The 24,102-nt window shown below is 50.3% G+C and overlaps 1 protein-coding gene across 4 annotated transcripts in view; it reads right to left on the minus strand.

Moving 5' to 3' along the window:
* Positions 1-7,391: 7,391 nt before the first annotated feature.
* MOB3A (MOB kinase activator 3A) overlaps positions 7,392-24,102 on the minus strand; it is a 30,090-nt gene continuing 13,379 nt past the window's right edge. For 2 of the 4 annotated variants that reach the window (XM_025293114.2, XM_025293115.2), the window contains 2 exons: positions 21,942-22,144; positions 7,409-7,495 (listed from right to left, as the gene is read on the minus strand). In XM_025293114.2, coding sequence (XP_025148899.1) covers positions 7,424-7,495; positions 21,942-22,144 — 275 coding nt within the window. In that variant the 3' untranslated portion in view covers positions 7,409-7,423. Of the gene's footprint in view, positions 7,496-18,732; positions 20,032-21,941; positions 22,145-24,102 lie in introns of those variants that run through there. The other 2 variants (XM_044947894.1, XM_006041137.3) reach the window with 2 other exon arrangements.

The following is a 24,102-nucleotide window of genomic DNA, read 5'->3' on the forward strand; positions in this document are numbered from 1 at the left end:
AACGTTTCCCTTGACTGATGGAGAAAAAGCCCAAGGGGTAGCGGTGACCAGGACAGGAGGCAAAACACAGCCCCATTTTGGCTGGAGCCCTTGACCCAGGCTCTGAGAGAATGAGCCAGCTCTCCATCCCCGCAGCCCTGCCGCGGATGATCCTCAGAGCCCGTATCTGGACGCTTAGTGTCTCACGTCTGCAGAGTAGACTGTCCTCCCTCTCCTCCAGGCCTCAGCCTGTCCACTGAAGCATACGTGCATGTCTATGTGCACACATAGAGGGGCTGGGTAAGATGCGAGCTTCCAGAGGCTGCTTCTGGAGCCCAGAAGTCTGAAATCCAGATGTGATCATCAAGGCCATACCCTCTCCGAAGGCCCCATGAGAGGATCCTTTCTACTTCTTCCACCTTCTGGTAGTTGTTGGCAATCCCCAGTACTCCCTGGCTGGTAGCCACATCACCCAATCTCCGCCTGTCTTCATGTGACCATCTTTTCTGCCTCCCTGTGTTTCCTCTCTCTGCTAAGGACACCAGTCATTGCATTAAGGCCACCCTAATCTAGTACCCTAATTCTCCAAGCCAGGCTTCAGCAATACGTGAACTGTGAACTTCCTGATGTTCAAGCTGGTTTTAGAAAAGGCAGAGGAACCAGAGATCAAATTGCCAACATCCGCTGGATCATGGAAAAAGCAAGAGAGTTCCAGAAAAACATCTATTTCTGTTTTATTGACTATGCCAAAACCTTTGATTGTGTGGATCACAATAAACTGTGGAAAATTCTGCAAGAGATGGGAATACCAGACCACCTGACCTGCCTCTTGAGAAACCTATATGCAGGTCAGGAAGCAACAGTTAGAATTGGACATGGAACAACAGACTGGTTCCAAATAGGAAAAGGAGTACATCAAGGCTATATATTGTCACCCTGCTTATTTAACTTCTATGCAGAGTACATCATGAGAAATGCTGGACTGGAAGAAACACAAGCTGGAGTCAAGATTGCCGGGAGAAATATCAATAACCTCAGATATGCAGATGACACCACCCTTATGGCAGAAAGTGAAGAGGAACTCAAAAGCCTCGTGATGAAAGTGAAAGTGGAGAGTGAAAAAGTTGGCTTAAAGCTCAACATTCAGAAAACAAAGATCATGGCATCTGGTCCCATCACTTCATGGGAAATAGATGGGGAAACAGTGGAAACTGTCAGACTTTATTTTTCTGGGCTCCAAAATCACTGCAGATGGTGACTGCAGCCATGAAATTAAAAGACACTTCCTCCTTGGAAGGAAAGTTATGACCAACCTAGATAGCATATTCAAAAGCAGAGACATTACTTTGCCAACAAAGGTCCGTCTAGTCAAGGCTATGGTTTTTCCTGTGGTCATGTATGGATGTGAGAGTTGGACTGTGAAGAAAGCTGAGCGCCGAAGAATTGATGCTTTTGAACTGTGGTGTTGGAGAAGACTCTTGAGAGTCCCTTGGACTGCAAGGAGATCCAACCAGTCCATTCTGAAGGAGATCAGCCCTGGGATTTCTTTGGAGGGAATGATGCTAAAGCTGAAACTCCAGTACTTTGGCCACCTCATGTGAAGAGTTGACTTATTGGAAAAGACTCTGATGCTGGGAGGGATAGGGGGCAGGAGAAGAAGGGGACAACAGAGGATGAGATGGCTGGATGGCATCACTGACTCGATGGACGTGAGTCTGAGTGAACTCCAGGAGTTGGTGATGGACAGGAAGACCTGGCATGCTGCAATTCATGGGGTCGCAAAGAGTCGGACATGACTGAGTGACTGAACTGAACTGAACTGAATCTAGTACCACCTCATTTTAATTTGATCACACCTGGAGACTTCCCTGCTAGTCTGGTGGCTAAGACTGTGCTCCCAATGCAGGGGACCTGGGTTTGATCCCTGTCAGGGAACAAGATTCCACGTGACGCAACAAAGAACACGCATGCCTCTGACCTCAGGGAATAGAAATGAACTGAGGCCTTGCCTCAGGGCTATCTTCCTAGGTCCAGTGGAGCTCCAGTCCTGTGCAGCATGATTTGGGAGTCTGGCTAGGGAGTGGGGGGGCATAATTTTTTCCCTAAACCGGAAGCCAGGTCCAGCACTGGGCACTGCTCAGAGGAGCTCTCATACTCTCACAGTCTGGACAGGTGGTCCCTTGGTGAGCCCAGTACCGCAGGTGGGGAAACAGGAAACAGAGATGGGAAGATAGCCCCCACCTTTAAGATCCTTCCACCGAGGTCTCCTCTCCTCAACCCAGCTGAACAGCCTCCCTGGCTCCTACCCATTCAATGCCAGGAGCCTCAGCCCCTACCAGTCGTGACAACCAGACACCTCCCAGCATCTCCTGGAGAGCAGGATCACCCCCCCCCCCACACACACACACACACACACACTGCTTATGCCCTCTGGGTGCCCTGAATCCTGCACACCCCATCCTGTGCTTGAGGAGGGAGCACTTCGTTGGGTGCTGGGAGGGGTTCTGGTGCACACATGGGCTCTTCAACAAGGGTAGGAGCCATGCATGTGTGTGCTGGAAACATGAGTTCTTGCATGTGTGTGTGTGTCCATGGGTAAATACAGGTACATGCAAACAACCACTGCAGGTCCCCTGGAACGGGACACTTGAGTCCCCAGGACTGAGCAGAATTGGCCTGGGTGCTGGCCGTTGTGGGGGCCTGGGTTGTGCTGGCCAGGGTGAGACAGCCAGGCCCAGCCCCAGCTCAGTCTGCACTGGGGGGCAGGTGCTGGCAATGGGAATGGGGGAGGGGGAGGGACCTCTGAGCCTGAGCTCCTGGCACAGAGGCCTCAGTCCTGTCCTGTCACAGACTGGCGGCCAGCTCTGGACAACCTATTGCTGCCATCTTCCTTGAGGACAGCCCTGTTTACAGGCCAAGTTCCCAGAGGTGCTGGGTGCCCAGGGGCTGGGATGTACCTGGGGAGCTGGCCACCCTGGCCGCCTCACCCTGGAACCCAAGGAGTCTTGCCTGCCTCTAGGAGACCCCACCTGCCAAGGAGGTGAGGCAGAAAGCCTGGGCCCTGGCTCCTTCCCCGCTTTAGGGCACTGTCGGGGTTGGGGCAGTGAGGCTTAGTCAGGGGCCGGTCCAGCAGGGGGAAGGATGACACAGAGCTGTGGGCAGGACGGGCAGACTCTGGAACAAGGACACTCCCCCACCCAAAGGATGGCAGGGAGGCAGACAGCTGGGGAAGGGGTCTCAGGATTGCCCTCAAGGAGCAGGAGTCGGGAGGCACTGGCCTGATCAAGGAGGACAAGTTTCCTGCATCAGTTAGAGCAATTCCGGGGCTACACAGCTTTTCCCTCCCCTCCCCAACTGCAGATCCATTCCAGCTTCCTTTGTGGCATCCTAGGTGGCCAAGAGGAGAGGGGTCTGGCCTCCATCTTCCACCTCAGTCACGTATGAGGCTTGGCAGGACTCAGAGCCAAAGGTGCAGGAAACCAGCTCTCTAAGAAGCAGATTCTACAAGGTGACTCTGCCCCTGTTGTATGTGGGCATCTCCCCCAAAGCCTAGAGGAGACAACAGGCAGGTCCTGAACCCCCGGGCCTCTGCTCCCCCTGCCCTCTGTGGGCCTGAGGAGGCAGGCTGGTTGGCTGGTGGGATTCACTCTGACCACCTCCTCCCAGGCCTGGCAGGGTAGCTGGGCCCTGGGATCCTGGGGCCTCAGTCATGCAGAGATCACCTCCCAGAGCAGCAGCCAGGGGACCCAAGGACAGCTCAGGCCCTCCAGACCCAGCAGGGAGAGCCCCCAGATTTAGCAAATAAAAATACAGGATGCCACTTTAAAGTTGAGTTTCATATAACGAATAACTTTTCAGTATCATTCTCATGTATATCCCATGCATTAGTGTATCCAAAATAATTATTCGTTGTTTGTCTGAAATTCAAATTTAAATGTGTATTCTCTATTTTATCTGGCAATCCTACCAAGGGGTAATGGTAAAGACTTTTGTCTTCCAGTGCTGAAAAGAAGTACCCGGACTTCCCTGGTGGTCCAGTGGTTAGGACTCTGAGCTTCCAGTGCCTCACTGCGTGCGGCACTGGTTTGATCCCTGGTCAGGGAACTAAGATCCCACATGCCACTCGTAGTGAGGCCAAAAAATAAAAGCAGAACTTCTTGGGTGTGAGTGTGTGCAAGTGTGACCAGACTAGTGTGTGCAAGTGTCTGTACACGTTTAGAGAGGCACTAAGCCTGCGTCCGTGTGGGGCAGACTGTGCGCAGATAGAAGTGGATGGAGAGGGTACATACACACAAGAGAGCAGTAGGTGCCAGTGCTTGGTGGGGGACGGGGGTACTGGGACCACTGCAGTACCCTCATAAGCCCCTGCCTTTGTGTGGAGCGCTGGGTCCCTCCCTCCTCAGCTCAGGCGCCTGAGGCTTGGAGGGGGCACAGGGCTGGCAGGAGAAGCCTGCTCCAGACACAGCTTCCAAGCCAGAATCAGGGTATCGGAATCAGTCAGATCAGTACTCGGGGCTGGGGTGGTTGTGGTTCTAAGGAGCAGGTAGAGTTGGCATCACGGGCTGGCACTCAGTCTGGCCTATACCTTCTCTGCATGTTCTCACCTGTCTGGACCTCCAGGGACAGGAACCATCATTCCTGGTCTTATCAGATCCCCAGGTAAGTGAGGGTCATGATTAGGGTCATCACTGGGCCTTCACTGGGCTGGGGCCTCTGGACATGAGGCCCGGTGGCAGGAACATCTGATGCAAGTGGCTGTAAGTGTCCCTTCCTTCTGGCTGACTCACAGCCCGCTCCATTCCAGTGGCTCAGCAGTCCTGGGGAGGGAGCCAGGCCCTCTGTCCTCAGTGGGGGTGGGGAGAGGGCAGGGAAAAGGGAAAGCAGGGGTGGGTGTGGCCAGGAGTCACTAGCTGGCTTGCCAGCCTGGCTGTGGGTGTCTCTGCAGCTGTGGAGCCTGCTCTGCTGTGGCAGTTGTGTGGCCTCTCAGGGGTCAGGCACTGAAAGTTCCCAAGGGGCTGCGGGGGTGGGGTTGGGGGCTGAGCAGTGCTGCCCTAACAGATGGCCAAAGGCTATACTTTCCACTGAGATGGGTCGTTTGGCTTGTCGTCCCGCTTTCTCTCTGGGTCTCAGGCAGTGGTCACCCTGGTGGCTCTCAGGGAAGTCAGGTCTCCCACTCCCAGCTCCCCTGCCTCCCAGTAGTGATCTGGGCATCACCTACAGGAGCCCTTGGTTTTAAGGAGGGTGAGGGGCTTTCCCAGGAACCTGTGGATATGAAAACGTATGAGGCAGAAGGGACTTTACAAATGAGATCAAGGGCCAAAAGATGGGAATGATCCTGGATTAGGGGGTCAGGCAGTGTCATCACAGGGTCCTTATAAGAAGGAGGGAGAGGGTCAGAGGCAGAGAGATGAAGATGTGCTGCTGGCTGTGAGGATGGAGGGAGGGGCCACGATCCAGGGAGGCGGCACCTCCAGAGCATGGGAAAGGCAGGAGCTGGTGCTCCCCTGGAGTCTCTGGAGGGACTGGCCCTGCCCATGCCTGGATTTAGCCCCATGAGACCAGAAGACCCCTGACCTTCAGAACTGTCAGAAAATAAATTTGTCAGTTTTGAGCCCCTAAATCTGTGGTATTTTATTACAGCGGCCCTCGGAGGCTCATACAGGCACTAACTCCGGCAGCATCCCAGAGTCCCCATTTAGCAGACGAGCAAAATGAGGCAAGTCCAGCCAGGCCTGGAGAAGGCCAACCGATCTGGCTTCCTGGCCAGGAACAGGGACTGGGGACAGGGGCAATGTCTTCAGTGGCCCTTGTAACCTGGACACCTGGGCCCAGTGTCTGCTGACCTCCCAAAGGCCCCAGAAGCCTCTATGGCCGGAGGCGGGGGTTCTGCATGACCCTGGGGCTGGCGCAGGGGCCAGGTTCCAGGAATGTCCTCCCCCGGTGTTGGATTTGCTTGTACTGCTAAATGCTCGGGCCGATCTGCTGCCTGGCGTGTGACCCGGCCCCTTTGAACCCTCCCCGCAATCTGCAGCAGGACGCCAGCAGCGCCCAGCCGGTTCCCACGCCGTGACCACCGCCAGGCGTGCCCTTCCCGGACGCCTGCTCATTCCCATAGCGGGGCCTCCCGGGGCGCCCTTCGCTAGCTGCCCTGAAGTGGCAGTCGGCCTGGGGCGATGGCGGGAGAGGGGGCGACGAGAACTGTAGGTCTAGGTGCCCCGGGGGCCTGGAAGGCCGCGCCTGCGCGTTGTCTCTGGCGCGGGTCCCTAGGCCCCACAGCGGGACCGGTTGCCGGGGCAACGCGTTTGCGTCATCGAACCTGGCACAGAGCTGGAGCTCCCTCCGGGTGGGAGGCGGGGCCCTGGCGTTAGGCCAATAGAATTCCAGAGGTTGCACTCAAGGGGCGTGGCCGTGGCCTGCTCTCGGGCCAATGGAATTGCTGTTGTCTAGGTTGTGCTAGGAGGGTCACTTTAAAGGGAACGCGTGAATCTCACTGCGTCGGGTTTGCCTCAGAGTCCAGGGAGAACGACATGGTTTGGGGTTAGGGGTCTGCTCTCCAGGTGAGCATAGCAAGAGCGCGGGGGGCAGTGCATCCGGAGCCCGCAGCTCCCCAGAAGGCGCCCCCTGCTCAGCATGCTGCGCTCCTCCTCCAACCCCGCCCGGAGGATCAGTTACGCCCCAGGGGTTTAGGGCGAATCCCTCGCACCCCTGCCCTCGCCGAGACCCTGCTGCAGCTGGGGAACCAGATTTGTCCCCAGCCCTGGGTCCCTGCACCCATCCCTATTCCTCGAGGGCCAGGAAAGATCGCTCACAAGGACCCCGTCTCCACCTGTAGGTCCGGGAGGTTAGCCCCCTTGTGCCCAGGTCTCATGCCCCCACACTATCCCCCCCCCCCCACCCCCTTCTCAGTTCCTGCTTTCAGAGGAAAGCAAAGGGGGTCGGTGGTGTGGGTCTGTTTCCTGTGGACTCTGGGGGCAATGTCCCCTCACTCTGGACAGGCCCTCCTGTCTGCTGTCTGGTGGTCCGTGTCAATGAAGGACAAATCAGGAGTAAGAAGTGACATTGGCAGATCCTGGGTGCAGAGAGCAGCCAGAAGTGACCCCCCCCCAAACAAAAACAAAAACATTCACTTGCACCCTCTGTGTCCCACACCTGGAGTGGCCTCAGGGGTGGCCTATGGGGCCTAGAGATGCCCAAGGCCCGGGCCTCTGCCATGGCTGGTCCCAAAGAATAGAGAGGGGTGGCTAGGCCCAGAGATCTGGGGAGGAGAGGGACAAAGAGCTGGTTAGGGTCCCTGGTCCATGTCAGGCTTTGAGATGTGGACCCAGCTTACCCCTGGTGGTCCTCTTCCTGTCCCTCAATCACCCCTCACCCCAGCACCCGGAAAACCACTAACCTGAGGTGTCCTGCTTTGGTCTTTGTCCTCTGGCCTTGTGAGATGTTAGTTTTATTGGGAACTTGGTGGAGGGCATCTGGGATAGCGTGGTGCCATTTCTGCAACTTTTCTGTGAATCTGAAACTAGTTCAACATGAAGCAAAAATGATAAAGCACACCACTAGTTTTAAGTAATCTCTAAACAGTTTGTTGCTGCCTGCCCCCCACCACTAACCCATAACAGATGACCTGCAGGTGCAGCACGGCCCTCCAAGACGTGCGGCCAGACATGTTCCAGAAGAGCCACGGCCTCCAGCTGTTCTGGAAGGACCTTTGCTGCTTCCAAGCAGGCCCTGTTCTTGGAGGGCTGGCTTTGGTCTGTGGAGCTGGGAGGGCCATTGGCACCCAGCCCCCTGAGACCCTTCTGGTGGGCTGTCTCAATGTCCATACTCTCCAGGGATGCCCCAGCCAGCAGGAAGCCAATCACGTGTTCAGGATTCTTTGAGGTTTACGAAGGTACCACTTGGGTGGGCTGTCTGTTTCCAGGGGGCCAGCATGCTGTGCTGCTGGCTGTGAGGATGGAGGGAGGGGCCGTAAGCCAGGGAAGTGGTGTCTCTAGAAGCTGGAAAAGGCAGGACCCAGTGGTCCCCAGAGCCTCCAGAGAGACTAGCCCTACCCATTCCTGTATTTTAGCCCAGTGTAACCCATGTGGGACTCCTGACCTTCAGAACTGTGAGATGACAAATGTGTGTGGGTTTTTTTGGCTGTATCTTGCATCTTTTGGAAGATCTTAGTTCCTTGACCAGGAATCAAACCCATGCCCCCTGCAGTGGAAGCATTGATTCCTAATCACTGGACCACCGGGGAAGTCCCAAACGTGTGGTTTTAAACCTCCAACTTTTGGTGATTCATCACAGCAGTCACGAGAAACCAACAACCTCGGCCTAAGGGTTGAGCATTCAGGGCTGACTGGCTGTTGCTGCTGTAACAAACTGAAGCCACTCCTGTACTGGTGTTGGGGGCCTGGACTGAAGGAAGAGCACATTCACTTGACAGAGTCCCTGCAAGAACTTGTGGGGGCCCCGGAGCAGAGTCAGAGGAACAAGCAGGGAGACAGGCTCACACAAAGTAAGGAAACAGGCCAGATGGTGGTGGAAGGGTGGTGGGGCCAGCACATGCCAGGCGTCTTAAGGCCGCCTCCCTGACTCATGGCCAACCAGGTGCCTTGCTCACTGAGGTCAGGACTAGGGCCCAGTACTTGGCCAGAGGGAGAAGTTTCCAGTCACTTGGGCTGGGGGGCCTGGGCTGGGAGGCTTGGCGGGGACCACCTGACTCCAGCTCTACTTTCCAGCAAAATGCTGAAAGGGTCAAGTGTCCCCATGGGACATCATGGGCTAGGTGCTCAGACAGACCCCTCGGAGGTGGGCAGTGGGGGGACCCTGAAAGCCTGGCAGGTGTAGGGAGTGGCCTCCCCCACTCATCTGTTTCCCAGGTGGCCTTCCTGGAGCAGGGGGGATTCAAGGCCCTCAGTGGCGGGGGAGCCTGGAGCAGAGTCACTGGTATTTGAAACGTCCAGAACAAGCAAATCCACAGAGAAAATGGGGAATGGAGAGGGGCGATGATTGCTAGTGGACATGGGACTTCTTTTACAGGGGTGAGAATGTTTTGGCACTGGAAAGAGGTGACAGCTGGTCGACCTGTGAGTGGACTGAAAGCCCAGAACTGTCCACTGTAAACGGATGGACTGCAGAGTGTGTTGGCGATGGCTCACCCAGATGCTTCTCAACAAGAGACGTTGCGTGGCCCAGTGGCGGCTGGCAACTGTGTGGCGACAGTGCCAGGTGCGCATGGAGAGAGCTCTGCTGTCCTCTTAACTGAGGTTGGATGTGAAGTAAACAACCACACAGTTCATGTTTCCTGGCTGTGACGGGGTGTGGAAGGAAAGGGTCTGGGTGGACAAAGAGGAGGAAACCAGCGAGCATCCGCTGCAGATCAGGAGCTGTGTGCTGAAGACTGCGCTTTCCAAAAACATGCATGGTGGAGAACAGCCACTGAGACAACACCTGCTCTCTCTCGCAAGAAACTTCAGCATATGTGAGAGAGGACATGGCTCAGAGGTGGTGCTGGTGGGGTCGTGAGGTTGGCAGCACCCCTGGATGCTACCCGGTGGGTCGAGGAAGGTGTCAACTTCCTGTGCCAGGAGCGTACCCTGGAGCCTTCACACACGTGAGGGTCCTGCCCCCAGGAGACACTGGGATGATGGTGGGGGGCTTCTGGCATCGAGGGGGTGACACCAGGGAGGCAGCTCCACACCCCACAGCGCCCAGGATGCCCCCCACGGAGGATGATCAGCCCCAGTGCCAGCAGCACTAAGGGGGACAACCTGGTCCAGAGAGCCTTCTCAGGAGGGAGCAGGAGCAAGCATCAGCAATGTCTCTGTAGGGAAAGTGTTAATTGCTCAGCTGTGTCTGACTCTTTTCAACCCTGTGGACTATAGTCCATCATGCTCCTCTGTCCATGGAATTCTCCAGGCAAGAATACCATGTGGGTGTCCATTCCCCTCTCCAGAGGATCTTCCCAACCCAGGGATTGAACCCAGGTCTCCTGCACTGCAGGCGAATTCTTTACCATCTGGGCCACCCAGAAAGATCCATCTGGGAAGACCTCTCTAGAGATGAATAACTGATTGCCTTCATGTCCTTAAATAGCCACCATCTGTGTTCCTGTCATGTGATGGAGTGACCCAGTATTTCAATGGTGGGATTCATGTCCACTTAATGAAAAAAAGCTGGACGGCTCTCAGGTGGCCACTGCATTCCCACTTCCGGGTGGTCACGCCCTGGTGCCATTCCCTCCCAAGTGTGAGCTGCACCAATGAGTGGGACAATAGTTATGTTGGGTTGTAATGCCCGTCTGGCTCACTGTCTCTCTTGTTGTCTCTGATGAAGCACGTGGCCATGCTGGGGTGGCCCATGTGGCAGGGGCCTGAGGGTGGCCTCTGGTTGATGGCCAGTGAGAAACTGAGGCTCTCAGTACTGCAACTGTAAGGGAGCTAAACTCTGCCAACAACCATGAGAGCTTCAAATAGAGTAGGATCCCTCCGTAGCTGGGCTTCCAGGTGAGACCCGCCCCCTCCAAACACAGTCTCACTGCCACCTTAACTGCAGCCCAGGCAGGGGAATGCAGCTGGCCAGGGCCTGGACTCCTGCTCCACGGGAACTGTGAGATTGCAAATGTGCACTGTCTCAAGTTGTTCTGTGTGTGGTGTTTTGTTATATAGCACTAGCTGACTAATACAGTGATTCCATTATTAATAACTTGGACTTCCCTGGTGGCTCAGATAGTAAAGCATCTGCCTGCAATACGGGAGACCCAGGTTCAATCCCTGGGTTGGGAAGATCTCCTGGAGAAGGAAATGGCAACCCACTCCAGTATTCCTGCCTGGAGAATCCCAGGGACGGAGGAGCCTGGTAGGCTACAGTCCATGGGGTCGCAAAGAGTCGCAAGAGACACGACTGAGCGACCACTTCTTCAACGTCTTCTCTTTGGAGAAGGCAATGGCACCCCATTCCAATACTCTTGCCTGGAAAATCCCATGGATGAAGGAGCCTGGTAGGCTGCAATCCATGGGGTTGTAAGAGTCAGACATGACTGAGTGACTTCACTTTCACTTTTCACTTTCATGCATTGGAGAAGGAAATGGCAACCCACTCCAGTGTTCTTGCCTGGAGAATCCCAGGGATGGGGGAGCCTGGTAGGCTACAGTCCATGGGGTCGCAAAGAGTCGGACACAACTGAGCAACTTCACTTCTTCAACAGCTTCTCTTCGGAGAAGGCAATGGCACCCCATTCCAGTACTCTTGCTTGGAAAATCCCATGGATGGAGGAGCCTGGTAAGCTGCAGTCCATGGGGTCACTAAGAGTCAGACACGACTGAGCGACTTCATTTTCACTTTTCACTTTCATGCATTGGAGAAGGAAATGGCAACCCACTCCAGTGTTCTTGCCTGGAGAATCCCAGGGATGGGGGAGCCTGGTGAGCTGCTGTCTATGGGGTCGCACGGAGTCAGACACGACTGAAGTGACTTAGCAGCAGCAGCAACAGTCAGGACACTTCCCTTAAAATCTGGGCTCTTAAATAAACCCATGCAGCTATGGGTACCTTATTTTTGACACAGGAGGTAAGAATATACAATGGGGCAAAGACAGCCTCTTCAATAAATGGTTCTGGGAAAACTGGACAGCTACATGTTAAAGAATGAAGTTAGAACATTTCCTAACACCATACACAAAGATAAACTCAAAATGGATTAAAGCTCTAAATGTAAGACAAGAAACTATAAAACTCTTAGAGGAAAACATAGGCAGAACACTTGATGACATAAATCAAAGCAAGATCCTCTGTGACCCACCTTCTAGAGTAATGGAAATAAAACAAAAGTAAACAAGTGGGACCTGATTAAACTTAAAAGTTTTTGTACAGCAAAGGAAACTATAAGTAAGGTGAAAAGGCAACCTTCAGAATGAGAGAAAATAATAGCAAATGAAACAACTGACAAAGGATTAATTTCCAAAATATACAAGCAGCTCAAAAAACTCAGTACCAGAAAAACAAACAGCCCAATCAAAAAGTGGGAAAACGACCTAAACAGACATTTCTCCAAAGAAGACATACAGATGGCTAACAAACATATGAAAAGATGCTCAACATAGCTCATTATTAGAGAAATGCAAATCAAAACTACAAAGAAATATCACCTCACACCAGTCAAAATGACCATCATTAAAAAGTCTACAATCAATCAATGCTGGAGACTGTGTGAAGAAAAGGGGACACTCTTAACACTGTTGGTGGGAATGTAAATTGATACAGCCACTATGGAAGATGGTATGGAGAGTCCTTAAAAAACTAGGAATAAAACCACCACATGACCCAGAAATCCCACTCCTAGGCATATACCCTGAGGAAACCAAAATTGAAAGAGACACATGTATCCCAATGTTCACTGCAGCACTATTTACAATAGCTAGAACGTGGAAGCAACCTAGATGTCCATCAACAGATGAATGGATAAAGAAGTTGTGGTACCTATCCACAATGAAATATTACTCAGCCATAAAAAGGAATGCCTTTGAGTCAGTTCTAATGAGGTGGATGAACCTAGAACCTATTATACAGAGTGAAGTGAATCAGACAGAGAAAGATAAATACTGTATTCTAACACATATATACAGAATCTAGAGAAACGGTACCAAAGAATTTATTTACAGGTCAACAGTGGAGAAACAGACATAGAGAATAGACTTATGGACATGGGGAGAAGGGAGGAGAGGGTGAGATGTATGAAAGAGTAACATGGAAACTTACATTACCATATGTAAAATAGATAGCCAACGAGAATTTTCTGTATGTCTCAAGAAACTCAAATAAGGGCTCTGTATCAACCTAGAGGGGTGGGATGGGGAGGGAGATGGGAGGGAGTTTCAAAAAGGAGGGGATATATGTATACCTATGGCTGTTTCATGTTGAGGTTTGATAGAAAACGTAAAATTCTGTAAAGCAATTAACCTTCAATAAAAAATAAATTAATTTAAAAAAAAATCTGGGCTCTTGGGCTTTCCTGGTGGTTCAGTGGTTAAGACTCCGAGCTTCTACTGCAGAGGGGTGGATTTGATTCCTGATTGGGGAAGTAAGATTCTGCATCCTGCACAATACGGCCAAAATTTTTTTTAATAAAAAAATATCTGGGCCCTTCCCCCTCATGCAGAGGTATCCATTCTGGATAAAGTTTAGTATATTTCTATTGGCTGAGAGTTACTTAATCTCGGGCTATTGATTTCTAGTTTCACTGCTGTCCTGTAAGCCCTGACAGTTGATTTTTTGTTTTCTTTTTTTTTGTAACACAAGTGCCTGACTTACACACTTCGATTGCCAAGGTACCCACTTCAAAGACGGCATCTGGAATAAACACCTTGCAGCCAACAAGGTGGCTTGTTAAAAACCAGGTGACCTCCCCCACTGAGTTAGAAGTTAAATCTCTGTTGGTTTGCATAACTGACCATTTGGACTGCTTGCTTTTTCTCTTCTCACACTTTAAACTCCTGCTCGTATGTTTTGAATTCACCAATAAAGAGTGAGCCCATGGAACCTAGGCCCCCACCCTCAACCCCAATAAAACCAGAACCAGACAGCTCTCTCTCTACCCGAGACCTCGCTGTGTGGGCCCAGGTCCTGTAAGTAATAAACTTTTTTTTTTTCCCCTAAAAGTTTCCTGATAGTTATTGCAGGTTGTCCTGCAATTGTAGTAAGACCCACAGGGGCTGGTCCAGCCACAACACTGGTTATCAAGAAGCTGAAACCCACACACAACAATCACCTCCTGATTAGAGGTGACAGCCTGTACAGTTTGGGGTATTGTCTCATGTATTTTTGGAATTTGACATTTTTCCTATTGTCGAAGAGATCATCAATTAAAAAAGAAAATCAGTTTTTACAAATGCTTTGATGATAGTCTGGCAAAAAGAGAGGCTCTCCAGTTTAAATTTAAAACACTGATAGCAAATAAACTTTAAGAAATGACCTATGTATAAAACATCTTTTATTTAATAATATTTAATATATTAATTTGTAAATGAATTATAGGACACAAAATAATATGTTAAGAAATATGTATAGAACAGTCTTATGGACTCTGTGGGAGAGGGAGAGGGTGGGAAGATTTGGGAGAATGGCATTGAAACATGTATAATATCATGTATGAAACGAGTCGCCAGTCCAGGTTCGATGCATGATACTGGATGCTTGGGGCTGGTGCACTGGGACGACCCAGAGGGAGGGTATGGGGAGGGAGGAGGGAGGAGGGTTCAGGATGGGGAACACACGTATACCTGTAGTGGATTCATTTCGGTATTTGGCAAAACTAATACAATATTGTAAAGATTAAAAATAAAATAAAATTAAAACTAAAAAAAATTTTTTTAAGAAATAAATATATAATTTTATAATTAATCTATCCATAAATTTATATATTGATATGTTGTTGTTTAGTTGCTAAACTGTGTCTGGCTCTTTTCCAACCCCCTGGACTGTAGCCTGCCAGGCTCCTCTGTCCATTGGATTTCCCAGTCAAGAATACAGGAGTGATATATTGATATATCACTAAATTAATACATTTTCTTAGCTGGCAGGAGAAGTAACTGTAAATGTTTAATAAATCATTCTGCCATGTTTTCCTTGAATTTCTTTTTTTTATTGAACTATAGTTGATTTACAAAGTTGCATTCATTTCAGGTGTACAGCAAATTGATTCAGTTATATGTGTGTATGTGTGTTTTCTGATTCTTTTTCCTTAAAGCTTATGACAAAATGTATAGTTCCCTTTTTTTTTCTTTCCTGGCCATGCTGCATGTCTTACAGGATCTTAATTCTCTGACCAAGGATTGAACCTGAGCCCTTGGCAGTGAAAGTGCACAGCCCTAACCACTGGGCCACCAGGGAACTCCCAAGTATACTTCCCTTTGCTATACAGTAAGTTCTTGTCATTAATTTAAAAAAAAAAATTTACTTATTTGGCTGCACCGAGTCTTAGTTGCAGCATATGGATCTTTAGTTATGGCACTGAGGATCTTTAGTTGTGGACTCTTAATTTCGGCATGTGGGATCTCGTTCCCTGACCAGGGATGAAACCCAGGCCCCCTGCATTAAGATTACTGAGTCTTAGCCAGTGGACCACCAGGGAAGTCCCTGATTATCTATTTTATATATAGTAGTGTGTATCTGTTAACCCCATACTCCTAATTTATCCCTCTTCCCATTTCCCCTTTGGTAACCATAACTTTGTTTTCTATGTTTGTGGGTCTATTGTTGTTTTGTAAATAAGTTCACTTATCATTTTCTAAGTCTTCCTTGAATTTCTATTTCATTCAACGTATTTCAATACATAAAGTTTTCTAATATATTTTCCCTATAGCGATATTAATCAGGAAACTTGGTCAAAATAAGTATACTGTTTCCTGTATGTATTAATATTGCAATCACTGGTTTTTCGTGGTTGGCTTTGCTTAGATATAACTTGGGCTTACCTACTCTAAACTGTGCCATGCCATTTATATAAGAACTTTATTGGGATAGAAGGCACATGAGATTCTCCCAAGGAAAGCATACAGCCCAGGGGCTAGCATACACAGAACTGTCTAGGTCTGTGTGAAAAGAAGAACGTGCTAAGATCGCGGTTTTACTTCTGTGACACTCTCATATTTTACTAGGAGAATCAACCTCAATTTCAGGGGTTAGCCAACTTTTTCCATGAAGGCCAGAGAGTGGCTGTTTTCAGCTTCTGTGTGACAACTACCCCTTGTGTTATATAGGTGATACACAGGTGAATGTGCAGGGTCAGGTACCAATGATACCTTATTTATAAAACCAGGTGGGGACTCCATATAGCCAAGCCTGGTCTATGACTGCTGCCTTGGTTTTCCATGAACTAATCCTGTATGATGCTTTAAAATACTCATCTTTGCTGTTTACTGTATTTTCTATCTTTTGTAGCTGCTGTTGTTCCTGTCTTTGTCCCTCCAGTTAATTTCAAAGGATGCATATTATTTTACATTTTACTAGTGGTTAGTCATATATATATGTATATGTGTGTGTGTGTGTGTGTATATATATATAGTGATAATTGGTGAAATTAAGTTCACTGTTAATATATTATCACATATTATTATATTAATATATATCATATTGTATTAATATACAATCATATATATTAATACATAATATATCATTATGTATTAATATCTATATTGACAGAGCAAACTTAATTTTGCCAATTACCATCATCTATGAAACAGCATCTAGGGATTTCCTAGATGGTCCAATGGTTAGGGCTCCATGCTTCCATTGCAGGGGGCACCAGTTCCATCCCTGGTCAGGAAACCAAGATGCCACTACTGTGTGGTGTAGCCAAAAAATAAAAAATAATAATAAATAAAATTGAAAAAAAAAACTGAGTCTGTTTATAAAGATTCAACTAGAGGAATATTATTGTAGCCATAAATAGTGGCAACAACCCAGAGGGGCTTTGTTAACTTGGAGGCACCTATAAAATGCATGCTCAACAGAGGATTGAATCTATTTGGGCTTTTTCTTTTCTTTCTTTTTGATGTGTACCATTCTTAAAGTCTTTATTGAATTTGTTACCTCTTCTGTTTTATGTTTTGTTTTTTTTGGCCGAGAGGTATGTGGGATCTTAGCTCCCCAACCAGGCATGGAACCTGTACTCTCTGCATTGGAAGACAATGTCTTAACCAGTGGACTTCCAGGGAAATCCCTGTCTGGGCTTTTCCAAGTCCTCAATCTGTCCCCAGAGCCGCCTTCCCCTCTTCAGTCCCACACGGTCCCTCCTTTGGGTGGTCAAGATGCAAACCACTTATCAAATTCCAGACTTCAGTCAATCTTTATGAATTGGAAAAGGATTCAAATTGTCTCTACCTTAAAAAAAAAAATTGTCTCTACCTTGACCTTTGTTCTGACTCAGGAACAACTTGTAGAAGCAGCGCCAACCAACGTAGTAGAAAATGGCAGCCGTAGAAGATGGCAGCCGTGGAGACCACCGACAAGGGCTAGTGTGAAGGAGCTGAGGATTTTTCTGTTTAGCTGATCTTGAATTAGAATTTCAATAGCCCCTGTGGCTAGTGGCTGCCATATTGAATAGTACCAGTCTAGGACAATGCCTGCCCCAGTTTGGAAGTTTCCAGTAGCAATGGGGCTCCTGATCTTCCAAGATGGCCCTACTGTGACCCCACTTTCTTCTTTTCCACTTTCTGGAAGAACACCCCTTCTGGGTTATTCTGCCTTCTTTGTCACGTTCATTGTGATGACTCAGATCCACAGCCATGCCTCAGTGGTGGCCAGGAAGGAACAGGGCCAGCTGGTTTTGTCCAAGAAACACAGCTGGTTCCTTTTGCCACTGCCTCGTCTGGCCAGACTTCCAGACACTGCTTCCTACCTCCCACAACCTCTCCTGGTTGAACAAGTTTTGGGGTGAACTGTCCTGTTAGGATGAGTGATTACCAGGCCTGTGAAGGGAAGTGTTGCCCAGATGCTAGCCTGGCTCATCTTCGCATTCCAGGCAGCCCAAGTCAGTAGGTCCCAGGAGTTCGGTGTATGAAACACTTCCTTCCAAAGGGTGCACGAGTTCCCCATGGCAGCCCTAACATAGTCAGCAAATTCACTGGCTTAAATAACACTAACTTATTTCCTTAAAGTCCTGGAGGTCCGAAGTCCAACTCGGGCCTCAAGGGGCTAAATCCAGGCGTAGGCAGGGCTGGTCCCTCTGGAGGCTCCAGGGAGCACTGGTTGCTGCCTTTCCCAGGTTCTAGAGGTGCCTTATCCCTGCTCGCGGCCTCTCCCCCAGTCCTCACAGCCAGCAGCACAGCATCTCCCTCTGACCCTCCCCCCCGCCTCTTATAAGGACACTGTGATGACACTGGGACCCCAGGAATCCAGCATCTCAGGGGCCTACTCTTAACCCCTCATGCAAAGTCTCCTCTGCCCACTGAAGTGACATGTTCACAGGTACCAGGACCAGGACAAGGACAACTTTTGGGGCTGTTGTTCCAAATAACGGCAATAGCTCCCCAGACTTTAAACTGGTCCTGGAAGTCTCTGTGGTGTATTTGCAAAATCCAGGGGTAAGGAAACACAGGCTTCACTAGAAAGTATTTATTTCCAAGTAACCAGGAGTCCCCTGAAGACACTCTCTCCCTGCGATGGAGACGGCGCGCCCTCTAGGGGAAGGAAGCCACACACCAGGCTGGAATCCACTGGATCCAGAGCTTCTCATAAGACCCCTCTGTTGGCCCCAGGACCCCTGAGAGTAACACAATCCCGTATTTTGCATGTAAGAGATGTCTGGGGTAAACTCATGTGCTAAGGTCACAGGATACCTAGGATGGGACAGAGACAGAAAACACTCCTCTGTTCCCTCTCACTCCATCTACTCTTCTGCACCCAGTTCAAAGTTTTCTGGAACATTTATGTTGCAAAGAGGCAACAGTTAAAATCACTTGATCTCCGCCAAAAGGCTGAGAAGTGACAACAGTTAAAATCACGTTTGCTAAGTGTCTAGAGCAATGTGAGAAGGCAGAAGCAGGAGAGAGGTGGGTGCCTTCTCAGTCTGTTTTCCAGATGCCGGGCACCCTGTGAAATTCTAGTCCCACCAAGGTGCTGTGTGTCTGATCATCTACTCGGGCACTCTGGGGGCCACAAACCATTGTGACTGTGAAGATTTCTTTGCCCCTTGGACAAGGGCACCCTGGTGACAATTGTGGTGATGTGTCCCAACTCTAGGAAGACAAAAATGACAGTCATCAGCCGCAGATAAGGAGACTGCTTTATTCTGATGTTCCTGTGGGAATACCCACATGAGCAGGAGGGTGGGCAGGAGACTCTCTCCCCCAGTCCCACTGCCTTCCTTGACCTGGCTGGTGACCTGGAGAGGCACAGTGGTTATGGCTTTTGGTTGTGGTTCTGCATCTAAAAGGAGCTACATTCGATTGGCCAGTTTCATGAAGTCCTTCCAGGCCTCCAGGAGCAGGGCCGGTGGCTTCTGAAGGACTGAGGCCCAGGTTGCGTTTGTTAATTGCACTTGTTCAGTGTTGGTGGCGGGCCCTCTCCCTGACACCTAGAGGTAACTTGGAACCAGCATGGCCTGGGCAGGTAGGGTTGCCATGGCCAAAGGCCACCAAGGATGCTGCTTGTGGGCAGGGAGGTGGCTGGTGGAGTGCCCCCGCTCCAGCTTCTGCAGGGAGAAGGTGCTGGGGTTTGGTCCCAGAGTCTTGGGGTGGGGGGGGGGCAGGGTGGCACACAAAGTGTTTCCATATGATGTTGGCAGGCATTAGGTGAAATTCAAAGGTTGTACACCCAGGGAGAGGTGCTCCCTGGGAGAGTCACCCTGTTATTCATGGCAAAAAGGGGATATTTTTCTAGAGGGCAAGGGGAAGACTACCTGTAGGTAAAAAGTTTTTTTTTTTTTCTCCTAGTAACCTCTTACAGCAGTTGTAAATGAAACTATAATAATCCACTCTTTTATGTGACATGAAGGGGCCCCAAGAAATGTGGGATGCAGGCGCAGGCTTGGGAAACTGATGGATGAGCCCAGGGTCCTGGAGGAATGGCGGACAGAAGTGGCTAGGGGAGGACGCAGGGAGGACAGAAGCCAGGTGCTCGTACCGCTCGAAACCAGACCTGGGCCATGGTGGGAAGTGCTGCACGGCCATGGCCTCGCTGACTGGGCCCCAGAGCCGGTGGCCGAGCATGCTGGCTGGTCGGGAGACAGACCCAAGGTGGGCCAGCCTCCTGGCAAATGCAAGTGGTTTCCAAACAAAGTGGGTTTTCCTGGTTGCTCACAACACAGAGAATCACAGAGTTCAAATTCCCATCTCCCTCATGATGTGACGGCTGAGGAGACTGGGGCCCAGAGAGGACCGGACTAATGGCTGCTGCCACCTTGGAACCGGAGAGAGGATGCAACCCTGATAAGCCCAGAATCTGCTGGGCTAGAAAACACTGGTCCCTGTGCTGGAGATGTGGCGCGTAGCCGCAGCGGGCCCCCAGGGTGTGGCCGCAGAGATGACAGGGCCGAGGGCTCTCAGTGGCACATCCGTGCGGTCATTTCTTTCTGTTAAGAACAAGCAGGACATCAGGAGTCACACACAAAAGGGAAGTCGGAGTGCATGGTCTCAAGGGGCCCACGGGCCTCATTCAACACAAACTTTACTAAACAGGGCATAGACAGCGTGTGCCTCAGGCCAGGCGGCACGCTCTTTAGGAGAAGGGTCACAGTTTCTGCCTCCAGAAAGAACTCTAAGTGTCAATGCAGGAGAAAGGACCATGGGATCAGGACACTAAGTGAAAAAACATGAGCGTATCATAAAACTGCCCACGACTATTTTCCGTATTTGGTGAGATTCACATAAAATGAACTGTCCTCCTCAATGGTGGACAACCCCCACCTCTACCTGGTTCCAGAACATTCCACTACCCCAGAGGGAAACCCCTTCCCTACTAGCCAGAGCCTACAAGGGAATATACAAACACGAAGAAGCTATGTTGAGATGTTTTTAGAGGTTTTTAAAAGTTGTCAAAGATAAGCCTTTCGCAAAGACCCAAAGCAATGAAAGGAATCAGGAAAAAAGGTCACATGTAAAGCAAATTGGTGCTGCCACTATGGAGAATACAGAGGTCCCATAGATCGATCCAGCAATCCTACTTCTGGGCATGTATCCGGAGAAAACTATAATTTGAAAAGATAAATGTACCCTAATTCTCATAGCAGCACTATTTGCAATAACCAAGACATGGAAACAAGCTAAATGCCCACTGACAGGAGTGGATAAAGGAGATGCGGTGCATCTATACAGCAGACTATTACTCAGCCATGAAAAAGAATGAACCGATGCCATTTGCAACAACATGGATGGACTTGGAGGGCATTATGCTTAGCAATGTAAGTCAGAGAAAGACAAACACCATATGATATCACTTCTATGTGGAATTTAAAATATGGCACAAATGAACTTATTTATGAAACAGAAACAGACTCACAGACATAAGGGGGAAAAGAAATAGGGATAAATTAGGAGTTTGGGATTAACAGATACACACTATTATATATAAAGTGAAGTCCTGCTATACAGCACAGGGAACTATATTCGGTGTCCTGTGATAAACCATAATGGAAAAGATTATGAAAAAGAATACATGTATAACTGAGTCACTGTGCTGTAACCTTAAACCAACACAAGGCTGTAATCAAGTGTACTCAAATAAAAGGCCTCCCAAACAGGCCCACATGGAGCCCAGGGTCCTGCCAGGAAAGGTACAACTGGGGCAGGGTATCCAGAGTGATGATCTTGTCTCCCAGGAGCAGACCTGCACACCCAGGCACCACCCGGTACTGGAAGGTTCCGGCATTTCTGAGCTTGGGGAGATGTTCCCACTTCTTATAATGACCTCCGTAAACAGTGGCAGCAGCTGGTGGGCACTGGGAAAGCAACCACCTGTGCCCTCTGACCTTGCAGGTCCTGCTCAGAGCCATTTGGGTAACACAGTATGGCATACAGGCTCCATGTCACAGCCCACGGGACCTGAGTCAGGCACCTGAAATCTCCCATTTCTGGGGTGGGGGCGGGGAGTCAATACTGACCAATTCCGCAAATCCCCCCAGACAGAAAGTGGGTGAGTGGTTGCAGGGGCTGAGGATAGTGGTTGCAGGGGCTGAGGAGGGGGTAACTGCTGATGTGGAGAAGACTACTTTGGGGGTTATGAAAGGTTCTGGAACTGGACTGAAGTGAGGGTTGCAGAACCCTGTGAATGTACTAAACACCACTGAATTGTTCATTTTTACATCAGTGGTTTTACCACATGTAAAGTTTACCTCAATTAAAACCAGAAAAAGAAGTAGCTCCTTGCTCTCCTGCCACTGGCAGGAGGGATGGGCACCCCAACTGTAGGCAGGAGCCCCTCTGGGCCACTGTAATGGGGGGACCCCGCACACCCGCTGCCTACCCCACGACGCTCCATGCTCACCAGTGGCTCCAGCTCCTTGGTGTCGATAAGGCCGAACTCAGTGACAAAGTAGTAGAAGTGCTTGTAGCAGGTGTTGACGTGAGCCTCGGAGCCCAGCTGCGCGATGCGGTCGAAGTGGTGGATGTACACATGCACGAACACGCGGAAGAGCCGCGACAAGATCTTCTTCACCACCTGCAGGAAGTTCTTGGGGAACGGCGTGCCTGCGGGGCGACGGGCATGGCTCAGCTTCCCTTCCCCTTCCCTCTGGGACCTACACCTCTCTGCCCCAGACAGCGCCCGGGGGCGGGGCGGGGCAGTCCTGCGGGCCCAGACGTCCTGCCCTTCTCGCCCTCTGCGTCTGGCTGGCAGTGGACCTGACATCCCGCTTCCGGGCGGCTCACAGGCTTCTGTGTCTATTTCTGGTTACCTTTACTTTTCGGATAGGAACTGGATGATGCATAAAAACCTATGTTCTGGACTTTAATGGCTATGTTCTGGCTTTTCCCTTAATATATTTATATCGTCTCATCTAACTATGCTTCATGGTACTGCTCACATTTGAACACACACATCCTAACTTAATTGCATACATACATACATGCACCGTGTTTTTCTATTACTGAAATACATTTTATTTCTATTTTTCAATTTTTAAAAAATTTTTTAAAATTGTGGTAAGACCTGTTGACCCAGCTGGGGGTGACCCTCTGGCGTCAGGCATCTTCATGGGCTGTGCCCACATGCCCCTCCCCACGTGTCCTCCTCGGCCCAGGGGACAGATGCCATGCACTCACACCATGTGACCAGTGCTACCGGGGGCTGCCCGGGACCAGGACGGACAGGTCCTGTGTCCTTCATGAGAGGGGCTCCAGGGCTAGCGACCACCCAGCCTGTGGACAGCCACAACGCTCTGGGACGCACTCACAGAAAATGGAATGGCAGCTGCTGGTTGGTGAGCAAATCCCCAAAGACATACAAGTAGGTGCTCAGGATCTGTGTGCTCAGCAGCTCGAGGGGCGGTGTCAGCGGCCAGTCAGGGACAACTAGCCTGAGTGAGGGTTTCTCACACCAGAGGCAGGTCCCAGGGTGTGGAGGCATGAGGCAAATGGGAAAGACCTTCCCCAAGACTGACCGTCATGCCCCTGGCCACTCCCTCCCGCGTGTACGCGTGTCCCATACTGCTGATGGCACTGGTGTTCCAGGCCGGGTGTCTGGGGATGTGTTTGCAGAAGGCTCGTTCAGCACCAGTGAGGCCTCTGGGTTTCCTGCTTCCATCCAACAGGAGAAAAGAGCTAAACAGAAGGAATGCTCGACTCTTTTTTAAACTAATTAAAAATTTTTTTGACTGTACTAGGGTTTCGTTGCTGAGCGCAGGTTCTCTTGTGTGTGCAGGCTTCTCACTGCAGTGGCTTCTCTTGTTGCAGAGCACAGGCTCTAAGCGCATGAGCTCAGTAGCTGCTGCATGTGGGATGTTCCCAGACCAGGGATTGAACTCGTGTTTCCTACATTGGCAGGTGGATACTTAACCATCAGGGAAGCAAGAATACTTGACTCTTGGGAAAAACCATGTTCACAGGGCATCTGAGGCTCATCTGCCATCCGTGAAGATCCATGACACTTGAGTGGTGGGACAGTGGCCTTGAGGGCATGGGGACCCCAGACAAGGGAAGGTCTCCTCAGCGTTGGGAGGTCAGAGGGAACCAGAGCCTATGGCAGGCAGAGGAAGGTAGCACAGCACATAGCCAGCATCTGCCACACAGGATCCTGGGCCCCACTAGGCTAGGGCCCCACCCTGCCCCCTTTCCTGGGGGGATGGGAGTCACTGAGGTCCTCCTGGGCCATCCCAGGTAGAGAGGGAACGACAGCCCCATAGGAGAAGGGCCTGGACACAGGATCTTCTGGGACGGCACTGCCCACGGCTGCAAGATGCCCTCACACGGAGTCACAAACCTGGTCCACCACCCACTTCTGTAGGTAAGTTTTACTGGAATGCAGGCCTACTCCTCATGCACACTTTTTTACATATCATCCATGATGGCTTTCGGGTTGCATGGCAGATCTGAGTAGCCGAGGCAGCCCATCTGGTCCTTTATGGGAAAAGTGTGTGAACAGATCTTGGGTCTAAACTCAAGAGTAGTCAGGTGGCTTTGGGGCTAAGTGGATGCTCAGGCATGGAAGC

Source organism: Bubalus bubalis, chromosome 9, assembly GCF_019923935.1.
Source record: "Bubalus bubalis isolate 160015118507 breed Murrah chromosome 9, NDDB_SH_1, whole genome shotgun sequence".
NCBI lineage: Eukaryota > Metazoa > Chordata > Mammalia > Artiodactyla > Bovidae > Bubalus > Bubalus bubalis.